The 21726-nt window shown below is 35.8% G+C and overlaps 2 protein-coding genes and 1 non-coding gene across 5 annotated transcripts; 1 reads left to right on the top strand and 2 right to left on the bottom strand.

The window, feature by feature from the left end:
- The first annotated feature begins 8804 nt into the window (after positions 1-8804).
- LOC147565799 (uncharacterized) lies at positions 8805-15262 on the top strand. Of its 3 annotated transcripts, none has more exons than XM_086652295.1 (16): positions 8805-9026; positions 10078-10448; positions 10555-10780; positions 10884-11135; positions 11230-11330; positions 11561-11659; positions 11752-11839; positions 11952-12181; positions 12337-12521; positions 12759-12958; positions 13298-13630; positions 13718-13819; positions 13920-14217; positions 14304-14452; positions 14543-14827; positions 14961-15262. In XM_086652295.1, exons 2-16 carry the CDS (start codon positions 10168-10170, stop codon positions 15144-15146), a joined length of 3015 nt encoding a protein of 1004 aa, XP_086508421.1. In that variant the 5' UTR covers positions 8805-9026; positions 10078-10167; the 3' UTR covers positions 15147-15262. The 3 variants fall into 3 exon arrangements, with proteins under 3 accessions (XP_086508421.1, XP_086508422.1, XP_086508423.1); XM_086652296.1 differs by having other exon boundaries at positions 8883-9064; XM_086652297.1 differs by having other exon boundaries at positions 8900-9155.
- A 499-nt stretch (positions 15263-15761) lies between these two features.
- On the bottom strand, positions 15762-19670 carry LOC147565800 (uncharacterized). Its single transcript, XM_086652299.1, has 6 exons — positions 19161-19670; positions 18390-18628; positions 18057-18315; positions 16367-16546; positions 16115-16270; positions 15762-16027 (listed from the first exon to the last, which is right to left on the bottom strand). Exons 1-6 carry the CDS (start codon positions 19188-19190, stop codon positions 15854-15856), a joined length of 1038 nt encoding a protein of 345 aa, XP_086508425.1. The 5' UTR covers positions 19191-19670; the 3' UTR covers positions 15762-15853.
- A 1958-nt stretch (positions 19671-21628) lies between these two features.
- TRNAA-UGC (transfer RNA alanine (anticodon UGC)) lies at positions 21629-21701 on the bottom strand. Its single transcript has one exon. It is a non-coding gene; the product is annotated as a tRNA-Ala (tRNA).
- Between the last annotated feature and the right edge of the window lie 25 nt (positions 21702-21726).

Raw genomic sequence — 21726 nt, forward strand, 5'->3', positions numbered from 1 at the left:
AACTCGAGTGGAAAATATGTAAATAATTTTTCTTTTTTGTCTTCTCCCTTCTACATAACTTTATATGGATGCGTCTTTTTGGCACTTTTCGATCAAGATATATTCAGTTTCTCGAAAAATTACATTCAATATATACATCACTTATTAATGTCCAATTTTCACCATAAGTGGTTCGATATCATTGTTTCTGATAAAATTTTGAACGATTTCAAGACTAGCTCGTGTTTATTTTTCTTTCACCATATAAATCCTACTCATCTAAATACGATTTATGTGAAACTTGAGTTGTCTGAGTTTGACTTATTTTTGTCAGAGTACAATAGTTATGTGTAGATAATTGATTCTTAATTCAAACTTATTTATATTTAATTAACTTAAATAAACCCAAAATCAACCTGAGTAAATCATTCAAACGATTCGTTACAAGGCAATTAGGCAAACATTCTAAAGTGAGCTAGAGTCAACTATTCGACCATTGAGATGGGCCTTAATTTTTTTTGAACCACCTTAGCCCAAATTAATGAATTAAAAGAAATAGTTAAGCAATCAAGAAGTCTATAAAGAACAACATGGGCATATATATACAACTTCAATGATACAGAATGGAAGAAATAGTACAGTTTCCTCAATTATATACGAGTGTTAAAATGATCATTCATCAGTTTTGAATGGAATGACCAACCCCAGGACTATGACCAGGTTCAGTGGGTCGAAAATCTTCAACATTTTCCACCATTCTTGTCTCATGGCCTTCATGATTTTGCTTTTCATCTCTCTGTTTCGAGTGATGCATCTTCTTCGATGAGGTGATTATCGGTGGCGTTGCCTTTAGACTATCACTATTGTTAGTGGCATTGAAGTTCTTAGTACCTAACTCCTTCCTTTTAGACTTCAAATGCCTCCCCTCTACTGAAATAACTACACAAGAGCATATCATTACAACAACAAAGATGCAAGTATACATCATGAGTTTTGTTTTTCCCATACTGCTTGATGAGTTTACTTGAGAGAGAGAGAGAGAGAGAGTGTGTTAGATTGATGATCTTGGTACTGTGAAGTCCCTCTTTTCCTTTCAGTACTTAAAGGTGATAGTGAGCATGTGGGGATGGGGATTCCTAGGATTATGAAGATTTCTTTATTATAAGACACAAGTAGTTGGATAGTTTTATATTGAAGTCATCTAATTTTAGGCCCTCCATTCTCCACTCAAAAATGAAAAAGCAAAAACAATCTATTTCTATTTTCATTTATTCCAAATGTGTGATTTAGATATAGGTTGTTGATTTGATTGGTATCAAATCTTTTCCTTGAATACTAATTACATGGGTCCCCATTCAAATCCATGCCATATTTACAAAACTTAGGTAAAATTTGTACTTAGGCAGCTCATCTTGAGACATATATTCCACCATAAGAACAACTTAGTGATCTCAATCTCTAACATTTGCATCGAGTTCAATCCAATTATTGATCGTCCAAATTTCTATTACATCATGTAAAAATTATGTAAATTAGCTCGAGTGCAAAATGTAACTTTTGTGTTCGAGTTCATTTACTCAGAGTTCTCCCAAAATAAACAATATTAAACTCAATTTAGTTACATTCTTGAACCAGACCAAATTCCATCTATTTTAGCCCCTAGCCCAATGCATGTTATGTGATAATACTTCTATATTAAGACATTATATATTACATTAATTGTAACAATTCACACATGACGTTGTTAGTTTCAGTAACTCCGATCACATATTTTATATTACTTTGACTACTACTTTAAATTTTAAGAGATCTTTTACTTAGAGAATCACTTACAATCTTTTTTGGTAAAAGGAGAGAGAGTTGATCTTCAAATATTTGAAAGGGACAGTTTTCCTTTCAAGGAGCTCAAGAGCTAGTTGCCCTAGGAAAGGGTTTAAATATACGGAAGAATGTACTTGACCTCTGATTTATATAAACTTCTTCTAGAAAAACTAATTGAATCAAACAAGTTGATCATTTAGAACTTCTACTATTCACACCAACCTTCCCACTAACCCTAGAATGCAAAACTATACTGTTTTAATAAGTTGGATGGTCCTAATGAACTCAAGTCTCCTTTTAGGTTTTGCCCTAGTAAACCTAACTTTACAACCATTAGTTTGGAAGGATTATAAGATTATTATATGAGTTTAGGTATCTAAATAGGGTTTCTAGGGCACTTTTGCAACCCCAGCCCTTAAAAAAGAGATGAAAAGACTCAACCCTTCAAAAAAATCTAGTTTAAGTGATCATTAGCCGTCAAAGCATAAGGTTCCACAGAGTTAATATTATGAATAAAAGAAATGAAAGTGAAAGGTAGAAATATAACTAGAAAATCTCCTTAGCTTGTGGAAAGATACCAAAAAGTTGCTATTGTATTGGGCCAGTGATATTTCCAAGCTTATTCTATTTGCACTCTAAACACAAAACCATATTTTATGTTTTCTTTGTAGTCAACAAATAAGGGTTGAATTGGGAACTTTATATATATAATGGGTTGCTTTAACAAGCTCACATACTCAGAAAAATAAATTGATTTTGACTAATTAGTAAGAATTTGGAAAAAATAATCAGAGAGAGTCAAACGACCAGTCACTGTTACTTAATTGCAACGGAGCAACAATCAATCGTAGAGCAAAACAAGTGGATTTTGTACTTGTTGAACAATTGAGATGTAATCATGTTTCTCTAATTTTTAGTTTGTACTCATATTTAGTTTTAGTTAATGATTTTATGTGCAACCACCTTGGTTGCATAAAAACTTCGCTCTCTCTTGTATCCGCTTTTTTATTAATGACAATAGTCTTTTCCTTGAGGAAAAAGACACCTTCTTTAGGTCTTCTACTTCTTTACTATAATAGTGTCCTATAATAAAATATCAAAAGACATTCTTTTCTAAAGGTTTACTTTTTGAGTTTTGACCAATATTTTGCAAAATTGGGCCTCCAATTCTACCTATTAGTAGAAAAGAAAGAAATGAATATCTAATAATTAATTAATTAAATAAAAAGATAGAATCATACCTGATAATATCACCAAGTACAACACTGAATTGTTAACAACCCACACTCAAATTCCACTACCACCACCACCACTGGTTTGGGACATCCCTTTCTTTCTTCTTAGGCCTGATCAATAGTTTAAAGTTTTTCTTGTTGTGTGTATTTATTAAGGTTTGATTGAAGATATACTGAGATTTCTTGTCGATCAAGTGAGATTTAAAAAAAAGAAAAAGAAAAATCAATTACTTGGTAGTGTGATTACATTTTAGATTTACATCTAGGTGTAACCCTTGCTTAATTTGAAGACATATGAGAAGTCATAAATCTTTTTCTAATGTTTTCAAAAAATTTAAAAGAATTATATCTTGACATGTTCCCTTACAGCACATGATAGAAAAATCATACTGTGACGCCCCAAGCCTAAGATGATGTCGATATTGTATTTAGTTTTGACCTCATTTTCGACATCCAGATGCAAGTCCATGGGTATGGAGTTTTGTTTCTTGCAAAGGCTCTACGGGCCCACCCAAAACACCTGAACACTAACTAATCATGAGCGAACACTTACAGCTTAGCTAGGCTTCAGACTCTTTCAAGGGACGTGAGACTCACAATCTCATGCCTTAGGCGAAGCCTTCCTCGGCTCTAAAACCATCTTTAACGACTAAATTCTAAGCAATTCTCGATATTGTCCCACTTTTGACACTTGAACGCAAGTCCGTGAATACAGGATTTTGATTCCGGCAAAGGCTCCATGAGCTCATCCAAAAAGTCTCGATACTTACTAAGCTTGCGAGTACTCCTGCAGCCCAGGTTCCAGACTCTTTTTCAAGCGATGCGAGACTATCACACCTATATGTACAACCATTTGAAATAATATTATTTCCAATACTTGTATTTCAGGATCATTTGTATTTATTACTTCTGCAATTCCCAAAATTTGCAGGAAACAATTTAAACAACACAAATATAATCTTTTGTACAACTATTATAAATTTGTTGTATTAATGATACTCCTGTTCTTTACTTGCTTGTAAATTTGGTGTATTAATATATATTGTAATGGCCATTAATGTGCTTACATAGAAAATTTGTAGGTTGAAGCCCTATGTTTGTCAATAATGAGATACATGAATAATACGACGAATCGAAAAGGAGAAGATATCCAACGATCAACTAGAGTTTAAGATATTTGAAGATACTTCAAGATATTCAAAGTTTAAATTAGAATCATATTAGTACAACAGACGTGCATTTACAGATTATATATAGATTGCATCACAAATTCACAATCATTTACAAATACAAATTATGAAAATTATTTATCAAAATAAACGTAAACTAAGATAATTGAAATATCATCAAATATAACTGTATGGTATGCTTATCTTCATCAATTTTTAACGGAATGGCCAACGCCAGGGCTATGACCGGGTGTTGTTGGTCGAAAAGCTTCAGCATCCCCGTTCGTGGTTATAAGTTTACGCTTCAAACTACCACCATTAGAATTCCTTCTCTTCATCAACTCTCTTACAACTTTTTCATAAGTACTTGAGCTTTTGCTCACTTGCTTCCTCAACTTCAAATGCCTTCCCTCAACAGATACAAAGTCAAGGTTGGAAATGATGATTAGGGCAAGAAGAAACAAGCAAGTAAACTTGATCTTGCCCATAACGATATATATTAGCAAGAAATGTAGAGAGAAAGAGAGAGGATGAGTTGATTGAAGCTGTAGAGATGATATGGTACAAAAACCCTCAGCTCCCACTTCACTATTTAAAGGAGTGAAAAGGGGAAGAAGCATGTGATCCTAGCTTTTAGGATTCATTTAATTATGTTCAGTCAAATGTGATTGCATGCACTGGAAAGGCCAAAAAAAAAAGTGTGGTAGCCTTGTAATATAGCCATAGGCCCATAGCTTTCTCTCTCATTTGGGTTAAGTTCTTTCAAAAGATGATCATATATTGAGCTGAAATATTATATAACTAAGTTACAAACAATTAAAAAAAGATTACATAAAATTAAGGTTCAGACGAAAAGAAATCCTAGAATTGTCTTTAAAAGCCGCAGAAGAGATTTCCTAAATGTTGATGAAAAATTCCTCATCGGATAATTTGAGTAGGAGGGAAAAACTATTATTTCGCTCTCTCTGAATCGTCCCCCAAATAGTATAAGGTAAAACAATAGATTGGTCGATCAATCTTACAACTCAGGAACGGATGCAGGATTTCGATCCAGGGAGTACGAAGTGTTAAGTTTGTGGCCATCCAACTCAAAACCAATTGGCAATGAGTGGAGAGGACCTTGATCTTATATTCTTGGTTACTAGAATCCCATTGTCCAATGTGGGACTATTCTCACACGCCCCCTCACGTGTAGGGTTCTTTGACCCTAACACGTGTATTTCTTCGGGCGACGTGGAGCACGTGTGGTTTTTTACCTATCACGTGTGGGCCTAGCTCTGATACCATGTTAAGTTTGTGGCCATCCAACTCAAAACTAATTGGCAATGAGTGGAGAGGACCTTGATCTTATATTCTTGGTTACTAGAATCCCATTGTCCAATGTGGGACTATTCTCACACGAAGTTATATACTAATTTTTTTTTCTTTTTTTTTTTTTTGCAGACACCGTAATTAACAAAACAATGGAGTTAAATCTATATTGTCGCCCAATACAATGGAGTGAAATCTCCTAGAATTCTTTGGTCTACCAACCTTCTAACTCTAGACCTGTTCATCTTGTGTTTTGTGGGGTTAACAATTGTTTGGTCCAAGTCAAACTGTCAAAGAATATGAAGGTGTGTGGCCGTGTTAAACTCCTTTTGCTTAACACTTCCCTTGTCTGTGACTGTATGATAGGAATAGGCATGGAAAGTTCTGGAGGAAGTTTTATAGGCACCTCACTTTGTTGCTAAAAAATACCATCTTTTCTCATGCCCTTCGTGCAACCCAAATGCAACTCCAAGAAATTGCACGAGGGGTGTCTATAGCAACTGCAAGGGTAGCTTATAGAACTTTCCTCGTGGCTAAGAACTAAAGTATCATATACTAATTGAGCCATTAAGTCCACCACTCTTTGATGCATTGGTCGAACACTCTCTCTTAAGTTCATGAAGTCGTGGAATCGAATCTCGGTAGAAGTAGTTTTTTATTGAGATTTATCAAAATGTGATTTAGGCAAGAAATAAGGTATATCTAGGAACAGATGGGATTTCAGGCCCCTAAGATTGTCCTACGGGTTTTTATATGGCTTTTAGGGTTCAAAATGTTTTAATTAGCGGTTATAGTGCTCATCTAAATTCATGATGTATTGCATATTATAATCATCGTGTAGTGGTGGCCAACGGGTCGTGCCGTGCGGGCACGGCCCGTTTGGCTGCCGTGGCGTGTCTGACACGCCACGGCCACGCCAGGCATGGCTTGAGCCGTGTCGTTCCGTGCCGTGGCCAGACCACAAAGGTCTGGGCACAGAAACGGCCTAGTCGTTCCCGTGGCGTTTCCGTTGCGTTTCTGGGCGTTTCTGTGGCCGTTCCGTGGCGTTCCCGTAGTCGTTCCCGTGGCCTTTCTGTGGTGTTCCCGTAGTCGCTCCAGTGGCTCCGCCCGCTCATAAATATTTTTTTTACTAGTAAAAAAAAAGTAATAAAAGAAATATTACATTTTTTTTCAAGTAAAAAATTTTGATGTACAAAAACTTTAGAGTCTATGTCATATCTTTATTTATTTTATTGGAAAAGAGTTGTATAAAGACTCTCCACATTTACTTTATATTTTGTGGTTTAGGTGTGGGACTATCTTTACCACTTTATTTGTCTATTTTTTTGAAAAAATGTTTTAGTTTGTTTTAAAAAAAAAAATCTAAGTAAAAAAAAAATAAAGTAAAACCTCTTTTGTTAAATTCAAGTATTACGTTTTTTTTAATGTGTTTTTCTTTTTGTAATATAAAGTAGTTGTCATGAAAATAACTAAATTGGGCCGTTGCTAGCGTGTCGTTGTTGTCGTTTCCGTTCCGTGTCGTTCCGTGCCCACGGGTCGTGCCGTGTACGATCTGTTCCGTGTCGTTCCTGCGTGTCTAATGGGCCGTGTTTAACGGGTCAGGGGCTCTAAAATCCCAGCCCCGACACGGCACGGAACGGACCGTTCCGTGTCCTCAAATAAACGGGCCGTGCCGGTCCGTTTTCGTGTCGGCACGGCCCGTTGGCCACCACTATCATCGTGTATCAATATCATTCATATGTAATGACTCTTGGGTTCCAATCTCAAACAAAAAAGAATTGAGCCATTAAATTGTGTTATGTCGCTATGATACATTTTCTATTTGATAATCTGGACCAAGTTGATGAATACTATCATTTATTATTTTTGTTGAAAGAATATGGTTTATTTATTAGTCTCCACTCCTGGCAAGTTTAGTAGCAACATAAATACTATTGTATTGAATTTCTTATATCCTTATACTAAGATTTCTTGTTGTTTAACAAAAAAGAAGACTAAGATTGTCTTACCTTTTCAACAAAAAAAAAAAAAAAAGATTGTCTTACCTTCATTACTTCATACATAAGTCTTTCCTAGAGTTGTAACCGTCACACAAAAAAACCAATTTCTTATATCCTTAGACTAAAAGATTTCATGTTTTCTAACAAAAAAAGGGAAAAAAAAAAACTAAGATTGTCTTAGCTTCATACACAAGTCCTTCCTAGAGTCCTTATCGTCACACAAAAAAACCAAAGACTTTCCCCCCAAGAAAGCTACTTTCATACATAAAGTCCTTCGTCCGCCCTATATATCTTTTCAAGAATAGTTGACTAGTAGTTCCAAGAAAAATCTACCCATGAAATTTGTTATTTATTAAGCATGACACTGGGTGGATTCTTGATTCAAAATATTGAGATAAAAATTAACATTCATATGTAGTTTACAAGACTTACCCACAATTATGTTAGCCTTAATCTCTATTAGAATAGATGGAACCTACAGATTGATTAACTCTTGTTGTTTGGGCTTTCGTCTATTTCTATGGAAGTGGGGGTGTGTAAACTCAAAATCTTGACAAAAGGTACGGTTCTTAATCAATTTTCACGAAATATATATTTGCACTCTTCCACAAAATGACTTATGTGAAACTAGTGAACATGAGCACACTTTTAAGGGAATTGGATTTAGGACGGCTGGAAATTTTGGATAGAAACCCAACCAAGTAAGTGTTTGGAGAGACAAGAGATTGAAGGCATTCTTTTTTTTTTTCGAGAAATTGACTACGATCGACGTTAGCCGTTACAAGACATTCATACATCATGAAGATGTGATGAACACGATAACCGTCTAATTTAAACCATAACGAATCTGACTTAAATCCGACAAACTGCTTCAATCGAAAATTGATCCCACGATCTCATGGACTTAAGAGGGGTGTCCAACCGTTAAGCGAAAGGTGGTGGATGAAGGCATTGTTTTAGAGTATCAGAGATTGAAGACACAGTACTCATACCTAACATTGTAACGTAGGTTATTAAAACCCCTGCTGTGTCCTTTCCCATGGTATGACCTAGCCAAAAAGAAGTGTGAGTGTACAAAACTCTCAACTTAACTGGTGGCACGTCATCCAATTGAACTGAAAGTAGCCTTCCTCTGATTGCCACGTCATTGATGTGCAGAAATAAAAAGTGTATTTTGACAGTTACCGCCTCACACACCTAACAGTAAACAAACACGTGTATAATCCCTTAAATGGGTCCCACCTACTAAATGATGTAATTAACTTAATCTAGACCGTTGATACCGATTTAACATGCATATTATCACATATCCAACGGTCAAAATTAGAGTGGATTTCAGTTATATTGCTTAAGAACTCAATTGATGATGAAGAAGTTGATTTGAAGAGGTTTTAGAGAGAGAGAGAGAGGGGAAGGCAAAAAGGAGTAGTGTTTTGTTTGACTAAGCTTTCTCTCTCTCTCTAGAATTTAATGGTAATGTTTATCTGTTTGGAGGAGAGAAGAATATAGTGGTAAGGGTTCCTTAGAAACATTCTTCATTTTGAATTTGGTGTTATAATTCAATTTTCTCTCTCTAACATCTGTTCCTCCATCTACAATTTAGGGTTTGACCTTTTCTGATAATGAATGTTACAATTCTGGTATAATTTTGATTTTGGGTTTTTTTTGTTTGAACTTGAATTTTAGTTTCATGGTTGTTTTAAATTTTTGATGAGTTGTTGTGTAGTAAGTGAACTTGGTGGTGAAGTAAACATTGAGGCTGAGTTTCATTCTACAAATTTTGGATTTTGTTTGATCCATTTGAAACCCTAAAAATGGGTTTCTTCTCAATCAAGGAACCCATTTTGTTGTAGTTCTTGTTTGTTCCATTGAACTTGATTAACATGTAGAAATTGTCTTTGGATTGACCTTTATTGGAACTTATGAACCAATATTTCTAGCTTGAATGGTTTAAACCAGCTAGTTGTAGAATTAAAACAGAAAGGATAGATAGAAGAGTTTTATATATAGGTTTACTTTTTTTGATCCCCTTGGTTGAGCAATACTCTAATTATAGAAATACTCTCAAAGAGTTCATTGAGGGACTTCCATTAGGAATTGAGGGAATTAGGATTCTATTACAACAAGAATTTAACTTTACTTTCCTTTATATTTTGTGCCTCAAAAGCACTTGGTTAATAGATTACCCGTTTTCCGAAAATTCCCCTTGGTTGAGTTAGTAGAGATAGAGAACTGTATGGTGTACTTCCCTCCTCGGCGACCGACCTACTTGCACATCCAAATTGGTGCAAATCATTCTTATCCGTCAAGTCCTAATCATTCATGACAAATGACGGATTTTTGTCTCCTTTGTGAATTGTCGGGATGTCTCTTGTGCATGTATTGTGGGCACTGGGTGTTACAGTGGAGCCGTAAAAGAACACAAACTGAAGTCATGAACAAGAGAATACAAAAGTTTAACTTGTAATAGTGTAATGTGTGGAAATTCTTTGTGAAAAAAACTTGGTTTGTATTAGGTTTCATGCGACTATGATGACGATTATGTTGATGAATTCTTTGCAGATATTCTAGGTTGACTACCATACAAGGTTTTGAAGTGAAGAATTATTTAGAATTATTTTGCGGTGCTTAGAAAGTGTAATTAAAGATCAGATGGTTTCCACTTCGCACTCGGTTGGTTTGGAGAGGGTGAGAAGTATTTTGAGACAGAAATATCCATACCCTCACCAACATTCACGTCATGCTATAATTACAGTAGTCGTGGGATGTGTTTTCTTTATCTCTCTTGACCACATGTATACCCTCATACAGAAGTTAGACACAAACACTAAGTGGTGGTCAATGTATGGTTGCATTCTTGGTTTTTGCTATGTATTTTCATCTCCACTTCTAAGGAAGACTATCCAACCAAGCTATTCGAACTTTAGTCGATGGTAATTACTTCTCTTAATGCCCTTACGTTTCATTAAAAGTGGTGGCTTCAAGGATTGCTTTTACATGATTTTGGTTCCTGGAATCCGATATTAATTGTTTCTGCAGGTATATTGCATGGATTTTAGTAGCAGCTCTATATCATCTTCCTAGTTTTCAATCCATGGGAGTAGATCTGAGAATGAATCTCTCTTTGTTTTTGACAATATGGATCTCATCCATTTTATTCCTTCTTGTTTTCCACATTATATTTCTTGGCCTCTGGTATATTGGTCTTGTTGGCAGTGCGGCTGGGAAGAAGCCAGAAGTTCTAACCGTCATCCAAAATTGTACAGTATGTGCCTAGCTTCTTTATGTGATTCAATTATTTATACTAAATAGATCGCACTTTCACATTTCTCTCCCTTTATTTTTATGTTCCTTTGTTCTACATACAGGTTCTAAGTATAGCCTGCTGTGTGTTTTATAATCATTGTGGTAATCGTGCGGTTCTGAAAGAAAGACCCTTTCAGCGTAAACACTCCGGATGGTTTTCTTCTCCATTTTGGAAAAGAGAAGAGAAGAACACTTGGTTGGCAAGATTGCTTCAAATGATTGAGTTGAAGGATGAGTTTTGCTCATCTTGGTTTGCTTCAGTTGGGTCTGCCAGTGACTACCCCCTTCTATCCAAATGGTTCATCTACGTGGAGGTATGAACGGGAGTAACTTTGTTTTTCATGATACAGTTTTGCACTTCATCTCTCTGAAGGTATCTGATTATGTTTCTCATACCTTTTTTTTCAGTTAAGCGAGGGTCCTTCTGATGAAATCTCTCCCATATGGTCGTTGTGGGCCACGCTTATAGGGCTTTATATGGCCAATTATGTGGTGGAGCGATCTACAGGGTGAGTGAACAGTACTAGATTTGAGTTTGTTCTGTTCTATCCAGTGTTGTTTTCTATCGACTATGCCTATAAATGCACTCAAAATGGAAAATTAGGAGGAAAAACATGTTATGTTTCTTAATAAGGAAAAAAGTGTTGCTCTTTTCTGTTTGTTCAACTTAAGGGTGTGTTTCATTTAATATACATTTGCGACTGATTGTTGTAGTTTGTTGATTTTATGTTATTGGCAGATGGACCTACACACACCCTCAGTCAGATGAGGAGCTCAAAAGGTTGAAAGAGCTTCAAGATAAACCCGATTTCCTGGATATGGTTCCTTGGTATTCTGGGTATGCTTTCAATACTGTGGCCATTTTTTCCATTTAAGCGAAATGAGATAGGTCCATCAGCTTGCCTTACTATGTCGGTCTCTTTCTCACAGAACCTCGGCTGATTTATTCAAGACCGTTTTTGATCTCCTGGTGTCTGTAACTGTATTTGTCGGTCGATTTGACATGCGTATGATGCAGGTAATTTTATCTATTAGTGTTTAGGTTGTAAAACTTATTTTAGTTCATTCTCGTTATTTCCTTCTTCCTCTTTTCTATCTTTTTTGCTGTTAACATTTACACCTATGATCAGGCTGCAATGAGCAGGGTACAAGATGGAGATACAAGAGGTGATCTTCTTTATGATCAATTTACTGAAAAGAAAGAGCTATGGTTTGACTTCATGGCAGATACCGGAGATGGTGGAAACTCAACGTACTCTGTTGCGCGGTTACTGGCTCAACCTTCCTTGCGACTCAATGATGGAGATTCTTCCCGTGAACTACCTCGCGGAGACTTACTTCTTATTGGAGGGGATCTTGCGTAAGCTCAAGCTACCACTTTCAAATGTCTTGAAATACTAACGTTATTTACATATAAATGAAATATGAACTACTTGATTCCATCCCTTGACAATACAATAACCAGTGCTAAATAGTTATTGATCCTTAGCGATTCATTGATGTACTTGTAAACAGATATCCAAATCCTTCAGCAACCACATATGAGAAGCGCTTTTTTCGCCCATTCCAGGATGCTCTTCAGTCCCCTCAGTCGTATCAACCAGAACATATAGCTGCAAACAAGCCTGAGTTACCTGATGGTGTATATGGACTCGAGCAGTATGATGGGCCTCAATGTTTCATTATTCCTGGAAACCATGGTTGGTGCATTTTAAGATCTTAGACTCATTAAATATATATATATATATATATATATATATATATATATTCCTGGCTTCAACTTTTGAGGATCACAAAGACTCTTGAATTTTAGTTTTCTGTGTCATGATGGTCTCAGTTTTACAAATAGATAAAATCATCTATAAACAGTCTTTTACAGTCTGATTTCTAAGATTGCTGGCTATGGAGGTCTTCCGCTGAATTGTTCTTTATTACAGATTGGTTTGATGGACTTCAAACTTTTATGAGATACATATGTCATAAAAGCTGGTTAGGCGGGTGGTTTCTACCCCAAAAAAAGAGTTATTTTGCATTGCAACTGCCTAAAGGATGGTGGGTATTTGGTTTTGATCAGGCTCTCCATGCTGACATTGATGTATTCCAATTCAAATTCTTCTCAGAATTGGTTAGAGACAAGGTACTAATTCCGCCTTTCTCCTTGGTTTTGGTTCATTTAGCTTTCTTACTAAATCGTGTTGACGTTTTATTAAACAACTCACGATGGAACTTTTTAGTTAGAGCATCGCGATTGTTTATGTATTAGGTGAGATTATTAATCTTATTGTTAAGAGATTTAATGCAAAATGTTGTGTTTTGCCACTATTGCATGTTTATGCATTTGAGAGCAACTTTCGCTTGTCCATCACTCCAAACTCGTTGCCCTTCAATACTAATAATTTGTATTGTTCCATGATTTTATCTTCTAGTTTAACAATATGGGTTTTCTTCGAGTTTCAAGATTTGTATTATATTACAGGTTGGAGAAAATGATTCAGTGATCATTATGACCCATGAACCAAGTTGGCTTAGTGATTGGTATTGGGATGATACCTCTGGGAAGAATGTTACTCACCTAATACTTAACCATTTAAAAGGGAGGTGTAAGCTTCGAATAGCCGGTGACTTGCACCATTACATGCGCCACTCCGCTGTTAGATCAGATAATCCAGTTTATGTGCCACATCTACTTGTCAATGGTTGTGGTGGGGCGTTTTTGCATCCTACCCATGTCTTCAGAAACTTCAAGAAAATAGATGAAACTTATTATGAAACTAAGGCATCTTATCCTTCATTTGAAGATTCAAGTAAGGTATGTTAATGGACTTTAGGGTTCAGGAATTAAGGTTTTGCTGAATTTGTTGATACTATTCTTATGCACTTCTTCTGTATTGAGCAGATTGCGCTTGGAAATATTTTAAAATTCCGGAAGAAGAACTGGCAATTCGACTTTATTGGTGGGATCATATATTTTATACTTGTCGTTTCTATGTTTCCTCAGGTAACCCTTCTATTCCGTTCTATTTATGCACATGATTTCCTTCAAACCTAACTCAGATACCATAACACGTGATTGTTTACTTCTGTTTTGTTAATTTCAGTGTAAGCTCGATCATATCCTGAAATCCTCATCGTTTTCTGATCACTTAAAGACCTTCTTTACCACAGCGTGGGATGCATTTATGTACATGCTGGAACACTCCTACGTTTCTTCGGCCGGAACTTTGCTCTTTCTGTTTATAGCGGTTTGTTTTGTCCCCTCCAAATTGTCTCGAAAGAGGCGAGCAATAGTTGGAATTCTTCATGTTTTGTCACATTTGATTGCAGCACTCATTCTCATGTTGTTGTTAGAACTGGGTATTGAGATTTGTATTCGAAATAAGCTACTAGCAACATCAGGTTTGCTCACTTGTCAGTTCAAAATGCTTACTCAAAACCACATCTGATTCAAACATTCTTATTTACTATCATTTCCAATTCTTCAGGCTATCATACTCTGTATGAATGGTATCGTTCAGTGGAGAGCGAGCATTTCCCGGACCCAACAGGCCTTCGTAAACGTATCGAAGAATGGACATTTGGGCTTTACCCAGCATGTATCAAGTATCTCATGTCAGCATTTGATGTACCTGAGGTGAGAGAACAATTCCTTCTGATAATAGCATTTTCTGTTTCTCGTTCTTTTTGTATCGGCATAATTAAATACATGGGAAGAATTTTATAGGTCATGGCTGTGACTAGAAGCACCATATGCAAGAAAGGCATAGGTTCGCTTTCTCGAGGAGGTGTGATCATTTACTATGCATCTGTTTTTCTCTATTTTTGGGTCTTCTCAACCCCTGTGGTGTCACTCGTGTTCGGAAGCTACTTATACATCTGCATTAATTGGCTTCACATACACTTCGACGAAGCATTTTCTTCTCTACGGATTGCAAATTACAAGGCATTTACACGTTTTCACATCACCGAAGACGGCAACCTAGAAGTATTCACTCTTGCAGTTGACAAGGTGAGAATATATCATAACAGCATCAAGTTCGAATGACAATGCTTCTTCATTGCAGTTGATGAACTTCAAACATTATCTCTTTTCGAAATTTGTAAAGGAAAATTTATGTCGATATCTTCGTTTTGAAATGCAGGTTCCTAGAGAGTGGAAAGTGGATTCTAATTGGGATGAAGAGCGAAAAGAGCCATATCGACCAAGTCATTGTAGGACGTACCCAAGCCAGTGGACTGCAACTAATCCTCAGCAGGATCCACTCAGTAGCGTTAGAATTATTGATCGTTTCGTTATTCAAACTACAATTTCTACTTCAGAAATCTAAGTAATTGTTTTTTAAATAGTAAATTCAATTTAGGGCATTCATATATATATATATGTGTATATAATGTCAACATTTCTCTCAAATCTAAGTTAATAAAAGAAGAAAAATGGTGAAAAGAGAAACTTCAAAAGGAATTTTATCTGCCTGCCCTTGAGAGGGGAACAACAGCTGGAAACGGCTGCTAATACCCCGTAGGCTGAGCAAAGGGCACCAGGGGCTCGCATCTGATTTAGTTAGTTCGGATAACTTTCTTATGATTCCACGATGATATCCATTGCATAAGTGAGGTGATGGGCGCACTATTGATAAAAATAAAATAATATACTTTTAGCGAAGTTACAATGGAGAAGCATGTGCTCTAGGGGTTCAATATGATTTCTATAGAAATGCCAGTCGTAATTGTTTCTAATTTATTTTTTCAATTCCCTTATTAACCGAATGCGTTTTTGAGCAATGTTTCTATAAGAATAGTTGATTCTTTGGTATTGTTTCAATGTGCCTAAATGGAAGGACAGAATTTACAGGAGAAGGTTAATATGTTAAAGAGAAGAATAAAGTGTTATTCTGGTAACGAAAAAAATTATAATGGAAGGACAAAATGAAGAAGATAGCCTGTGCTGGAACCAAAATTATCAACTCAGGCGGGCGTATTTCTGGCTGACATGATATGTTGCCTATTTACACAAGTAGAATACCGAGATGAACAATTACATTTTATAGTCTGCGTAAAGCATCTTCTCATATTGAGTTCCTGTCAGCGTCTTGTTGACATCACTCCAATTCTCGATATGATCAGCCATCGACCCCCTATGGATCTTCACTTGACGGCTTTTCAACTCCCTTTGTGGCACCCTTAGAAATTCTTGCACCTCCTTTAGTTTCTGCAAGAAATGTATTGAACATTTAGTCCCAAATCTTAGCTTGACATACATCATTGAGAGAGAGAGAGAGAGAGAGAGTAGACGTACAGTGCGATTATTGACAAGGTCTTCATAGTAAAGAATTGTATGACGAGTGGTCTTGAAGTACTCTAAAGCCTTGAAAGTTGTGTCTTCTACAACTTTCAGATTCTTTATCAATAATGTGGCATTGATAATAGGCTTGTACTTGGCAAGTATTTTAGCCTGTAAATGGTTAACAAAGTTATAGTTCAAAATCTTATGATACTACTTGTACTAACGTGTTTCGGGAGAAAAAAACGGTATAGGTTGAGAGGATACCTCATGTGGTGAATGTACATGAGACTTGTGAGTTCCATTTAACAGTTTAGCATCACGATCATACGAATTTGCAAGAACTGAAATCATCCTTCGTAAAAGATTTCTTCGAAAGAGAAACACTGCAGAAACACCCCTTCGGTTGAAGTACTCTACTATCTCCTCATGATGTGCCATCAATCCCTGCAGTCACCGTGACTCTCGTAAGTTTAAAAGTATTCACACGAAAAACAAACATTAGATACAATCTTTCTCTCTAAGAAAAATTCATATCTCATTTCTCTCCTAATTCAACATATTAATGACTAATGTGAACAAAACGTAAATTGGGTTTAAGAAATTTAAAGCCTCAGCGTTTATTCGTTGTTACCACGAACTAATCAAATGAGTGTATAAAGAAAGTAATTAATTGAGATAAGCATCATCTTTATCGACAACCCGAGATGAATTAACTGGGAGGTAGTATGTAAACCTATTCTTCAAGGGGGCTTGGATGTCAAGAGTTTGAAACTTATGAATGACGCTTTGATCACTAAATGGATTTGGAGGTTTGGGGTAGAGAAAGATAAGCTATGACGAAAGATTATTTGTGAAAAATACGGTGAAGCTGAGTTTGGGTGGATAACACGGCAACCAAAAGGTGTCTATGGGTTCTCGGTTTGGAGAGGGATCTACAATAGATGGGTAAAATTCAAGCCGCTAACTAAATTGGTAGTTGTTAACGGGAATCATACTAATTTCTGGCTGGATATTTGGATTACCGAACATCACCTTCGGATCAAATTTCCTGCTATCTTTGATATTTGCTAGAAGAAAAATGGTTCAGTGGCTGAATTTTATGATTGGGAGATTAATGCTTGGAACCTCCCCCTTAGACGAAATCTCAATGATAGGGAAGGGGATGAGTTCAGCATCTTGTTGGGCATCCTTTCAGAGTGTATTCTATCTGATAGGAATGACTCTAGAGCTCGGATATCTCCAAAGTTCAAAGTGTTATCGGTTCAATCTTGCTATTTATTGCTGTCTTCCAACACAGATCAAGATTCTTTTTGTTTAGGGACATCGGGAAGAAGGGTATCCCTCATAGAATCAGTTTCTTCCTTTGGGCAGTGTGTTTGGATAGAGTTCCAACCTTGGATTTTTTTAGGAAAAGAGGCTTCACTTTCCCCAACAGATTTCCTCTGTGCAAAAAGGACAAGGAATCAGCAGCTCACCTATTCTTACATTGCGAGATAATCTATAAGGTGTGGCATTTTTTCTTGTCTAGTTTGAAGGTTGTGTGGACGTTTCCAGCTCTTATTTCAGATCAGATCCTGGCTTGGTCAAGCATTAAAGGAAATAAGCAACTTATCAATCTCATCCCAAAAGCGCCATTATCTGGGCCACGTGGAAGGCAAGAAACGAAATAGTCTTTCTAGACAAAATTAGAACAGCAGAACACATCGTTTTCTTTTCTAAATGTCTCATATTCCATTGGAGCAGAACTATTCCAGGGCCAGGGGTGAACCTTAGATCTTTTGTGTGTTTTCTATGTAATTTCTTGTTGTTGTTGCTGTTTTTTTCCCCTACGGGTTCTTGTATATCCTGCTTCTCTCTTTTCTAATTCAATCAAATTATTCAAAAAAAAAAAAAAATTAACGGCCTCTCCAGTCTCCACTCATGTAAATGGAACGAAAGAAATTTCATAGCTAACCTGATTAAGCATCCATTTGAAGCCAACTGCAGCTGAGCACTCATTCTTCGATGCACTACTAAACCAATCCAAATTGTAAACTTTATCCATTGTTTGTATTATCGATGAAATATTACTCCTCCTATCTTTAACCGAAAAAATCTCACCATTTGAGCTCACATTTATATGACTGTTCAACAATGTCTCGAACCATCCACTCCCGGATCTCTGCATTGACAAAATAGCGAAAAACCGAACAGGATTGCACGCACATTCTGCCCTGTATTGCACCCAATAATTCACTATCTAAACGAGATTTACAATATAAATCAAAGGTATTGTTATCCACTTTACCTCTTATAGGTTTTTGGCTTTGGGTGATGAAGGTAGCGAAGTTCCGACTTTTCAACGTTAGGAGCATCACAAGGCCGTTCGATATATGGGACGCTAACTAACTTGAGGTTCGATTGAGTACTTATTTGTTTTAAACATATCGAACAAATATAAACACCACAAACCATCGCAAATAGTAATAGAACCATCCTTGATACTAGAGGAGACTTCTTAGGAACTTTTATAATGAATGTCGATTCCTACACATCAAAAGAATATCATACTGTTAATTTTCAATAATATCACAAGATTCGACGATATAGTTGATGAATATAGTTAATGAACTGTTCAAACAGAAGCTGAATTATATCCAAAATCAAATATAAGTATGTGAAAAATCTCTCTCTTTCGGAGCTAGCTTTTACCCTATATCTGAAAAACTTTGATCAACAAAAAGTGAAGAGGGAAAAAAAAGGGCAATGTGGGATTATCTCTGTTAGGGTATTTGAACAAAATAACTACAAATACTATGATATAATAACCCATTAGACCTTAACTTCAAAAACCCAGATTAGGGATGAAGATCAACAACCCCAGAACATGAAATTGCACAACAACAAAAAAGGACAATGAAATTAGCATCTATGTCCAGATAAAACCCATGTATTAATTTTATAAAACAAAAAGCAAATCTTTGTTAACAAGCAGAAAGGTTAAACTTTTATTTCAGAATTCAGAAAGGAAGATACAAAATTAAGAGGAGAAAAGGCATGAATCAGAAAACAAGCTTACCTTGTCAAGTAAGCTGAGATCTTCAGCCATTTTTCTTCAAACAAGAGAAGACAAAAGGGCATTGGGTAGCTCAGATTGTTGTTCTATTCTTCCCTTACTTTCTCTCTCTAAAATCTCCCTCATAAGAAGAAGAAGAAAGCTTTCAGACAAGATGGAGGTTTTCGTTTTTGTAAATTCAGGTTTTCTGTCGTCGTGAAGAACAATAAGTACAATTAACACAACCCCACGCTCTCTTAATTAGAATTGTTTATGTATTTCAATCCTTTCTTTACCTTTCTTTCTCTTTCTCTCTCTAGAAATCTGAATATTCTTTTTTCCACTTTCTCTCTCTTAAAAAAAACATATACGCGGTTGATCTTTAATTGTGTAGCTCTAAACCCGAATCTTAGTTTGTGAATTGTTTGACTCAGTAATTGCATTCAAGCATGAATTTTGACCCAACAACACAAATTTCAGACATACAAGAGTCACTCCTCCAGCCTATAAGGGCAAATCCAACGTTAGGGGTTTATTAGGTTTTGATGGGGGGAAAGGTCTTCAATGTTTGTCATCATATATATGGTCTTGTGTATTTGGTTTTGGATATATATGCCTTCCACGTTGTAGTTTTATTGGGTCAATGTTGACCAATTCAGAGTCAATTTATTTTTAGATAAGAATTTTATTTTTATTTTTGTTTTTTGAGAGTGGACTCCAAAAAGTCATTAGGGTGCAAGGGCGCCTGAAATTCTGTCTACTTCTATTTAATTACATGGCATGAATCTTGATGACAAACTGCTTCAAACGAGACTCGAGTCCACGACCACATGAATTTAAAATGGAGTATCCAACCACTGCAGTGACTGCACCAAAGAGTAGTGGACAGATAAACTTTTTTTATTTTAGTGTTTTCTTACTTTTTTATGAGCATTATGGTATTTAAAAGTTTTTTTTCCTGTATAAGAAAGCCCGTCTTCATTTTAATAAATAAAAAATGAGTCTTCCTTAAGTATTATCCTTGTGATTTCAAACTATTAAAAAGATTAGGTTTTAGCACGTAAGATACACGTAATAACAAAACTTTGTATTTATTTTTCAACATTTTATTTCTATAGGTAAGATTAAATTTCTTTCACTAGATGTTTTCGTTTTGAGTGTTAATCTTTCTCTAAAAAGAAATTGATGCCTCTGACATTTGAAAAAGCTTAAAATTTTAATGTATAGTCTTAAATGTTCCATCATCCTAAAACAAATTTTATTTATCATGTTTAGTTTTTATAGTAAAATTTTATTTCTCCTTCCATTTACTTATTCTCCCAACCCTCCCGGCTCCGGATGATGTCCCAACGTTTCTCTTGTGCTTAGAGCAAATGGAGAGAGAACATGTTCAAGTGACACGTTTTCAGATCATCCGAAGGGATGGCAAGAGGGATAAAATTTCGCTTCTATTAGTTTGATGACTCATGCCACAAACGATAACGGTTAATTAAACCTTGTAGTTTAGGATTTTGAGGTCTGGATATGTATATAGTCGTTACAAATTTTAAACTTTTAGCGAGTTCTGAAATACGCTTGCTAGTTATGCATCACCTAACTTAATGAAAGGTCATAATTCGCCCTTTAGATTTGTCTTCTATGATTTATAGGTGTGTATATACATATTAAATAAAGGTAATTCTCATAATCTCACGATGTTATGTGATATTATGTAATGAATTTTTGGGTTGTTTAGTCGACATTACATCATATCTATGTCATAAAATTGCAAGTAAAGGTGTTACATTGTTTAGTAGACCACAACAAATTATATATCTTGACAAGTTTTTAGTCGAACAAAAGTTCTCGAACCCCAATTAATAAATTATTAAATTTAGATCTCATGTTAAAAAATCATAATTATATAGTTGCACTATGTCATGGATATTGATTAATTTGGTTAAAATTTTCAAAGCAATTGGACTTTCAATTAATTTGAGCAGAATAGAGTTTCTAGATGACATGAGCTCCACTATAAATTCTTAATATCTTATTAACCTTCTTTTATCTAATATGATTTTGATAAAAAAAATGTAGATTTCGGAAACCTAATGGCAATGTTTATTTGACTTTGATGTGTTCCGAAAATTGGGTCATGAGTACCGAAGAACACCAGCCGGTCCAGCCCCAAAACACGATTGAGAGCATTCGAGTGACATCTCTCTTTATTCAAACATTTTTTATGGTAAAGTGCTTATTCCTCTTTTGCCATCTAAAAGTTTGAAACTTTGTGCTTGCACATGATTACATGCCCCAAAACTACTATATTATCAATAATGGTAGACAGGCTGAAAAGAGTCAGAGGTTAAAGTTTACCTAAATCAATTTGGACGGTCATGATTTTCGTGTCAATAACTCTCTTTCAGATGGTAGACGATCATCGATCATAGCTGTTGGTGACTCTGATTTTGGTCCAAAGTCGGCGTTTAACAGGAAAAAAAAAAAAGTATGTTTGGAGATGCAGGGGATCGAACCCTGTACCTCTCGCATGCAAAGCGAGCGCTCTACCATTTGAGCTACATCCCCATTTGCCATTTGGCTGAACTAAAAA

The sequence above is a fragment of the Eschscholzia californica genome, unplaced genomic scaffold (assembly GCF_041429995.1).
Source record: "Eschscholzia californica isolate CP2 unplaced genomic scaffold, dmEscCali1.0.p SCAF_1, whole genome shotgun sequence".
NCBI classification, from domain to species: domain Eukaryota; kingdom Viridiplantae; phylum Streptophyta; class Magnoliopsida; order Ranunculales; family Papaveraceae; genus Eschscholzia; species Eschscholzia californica.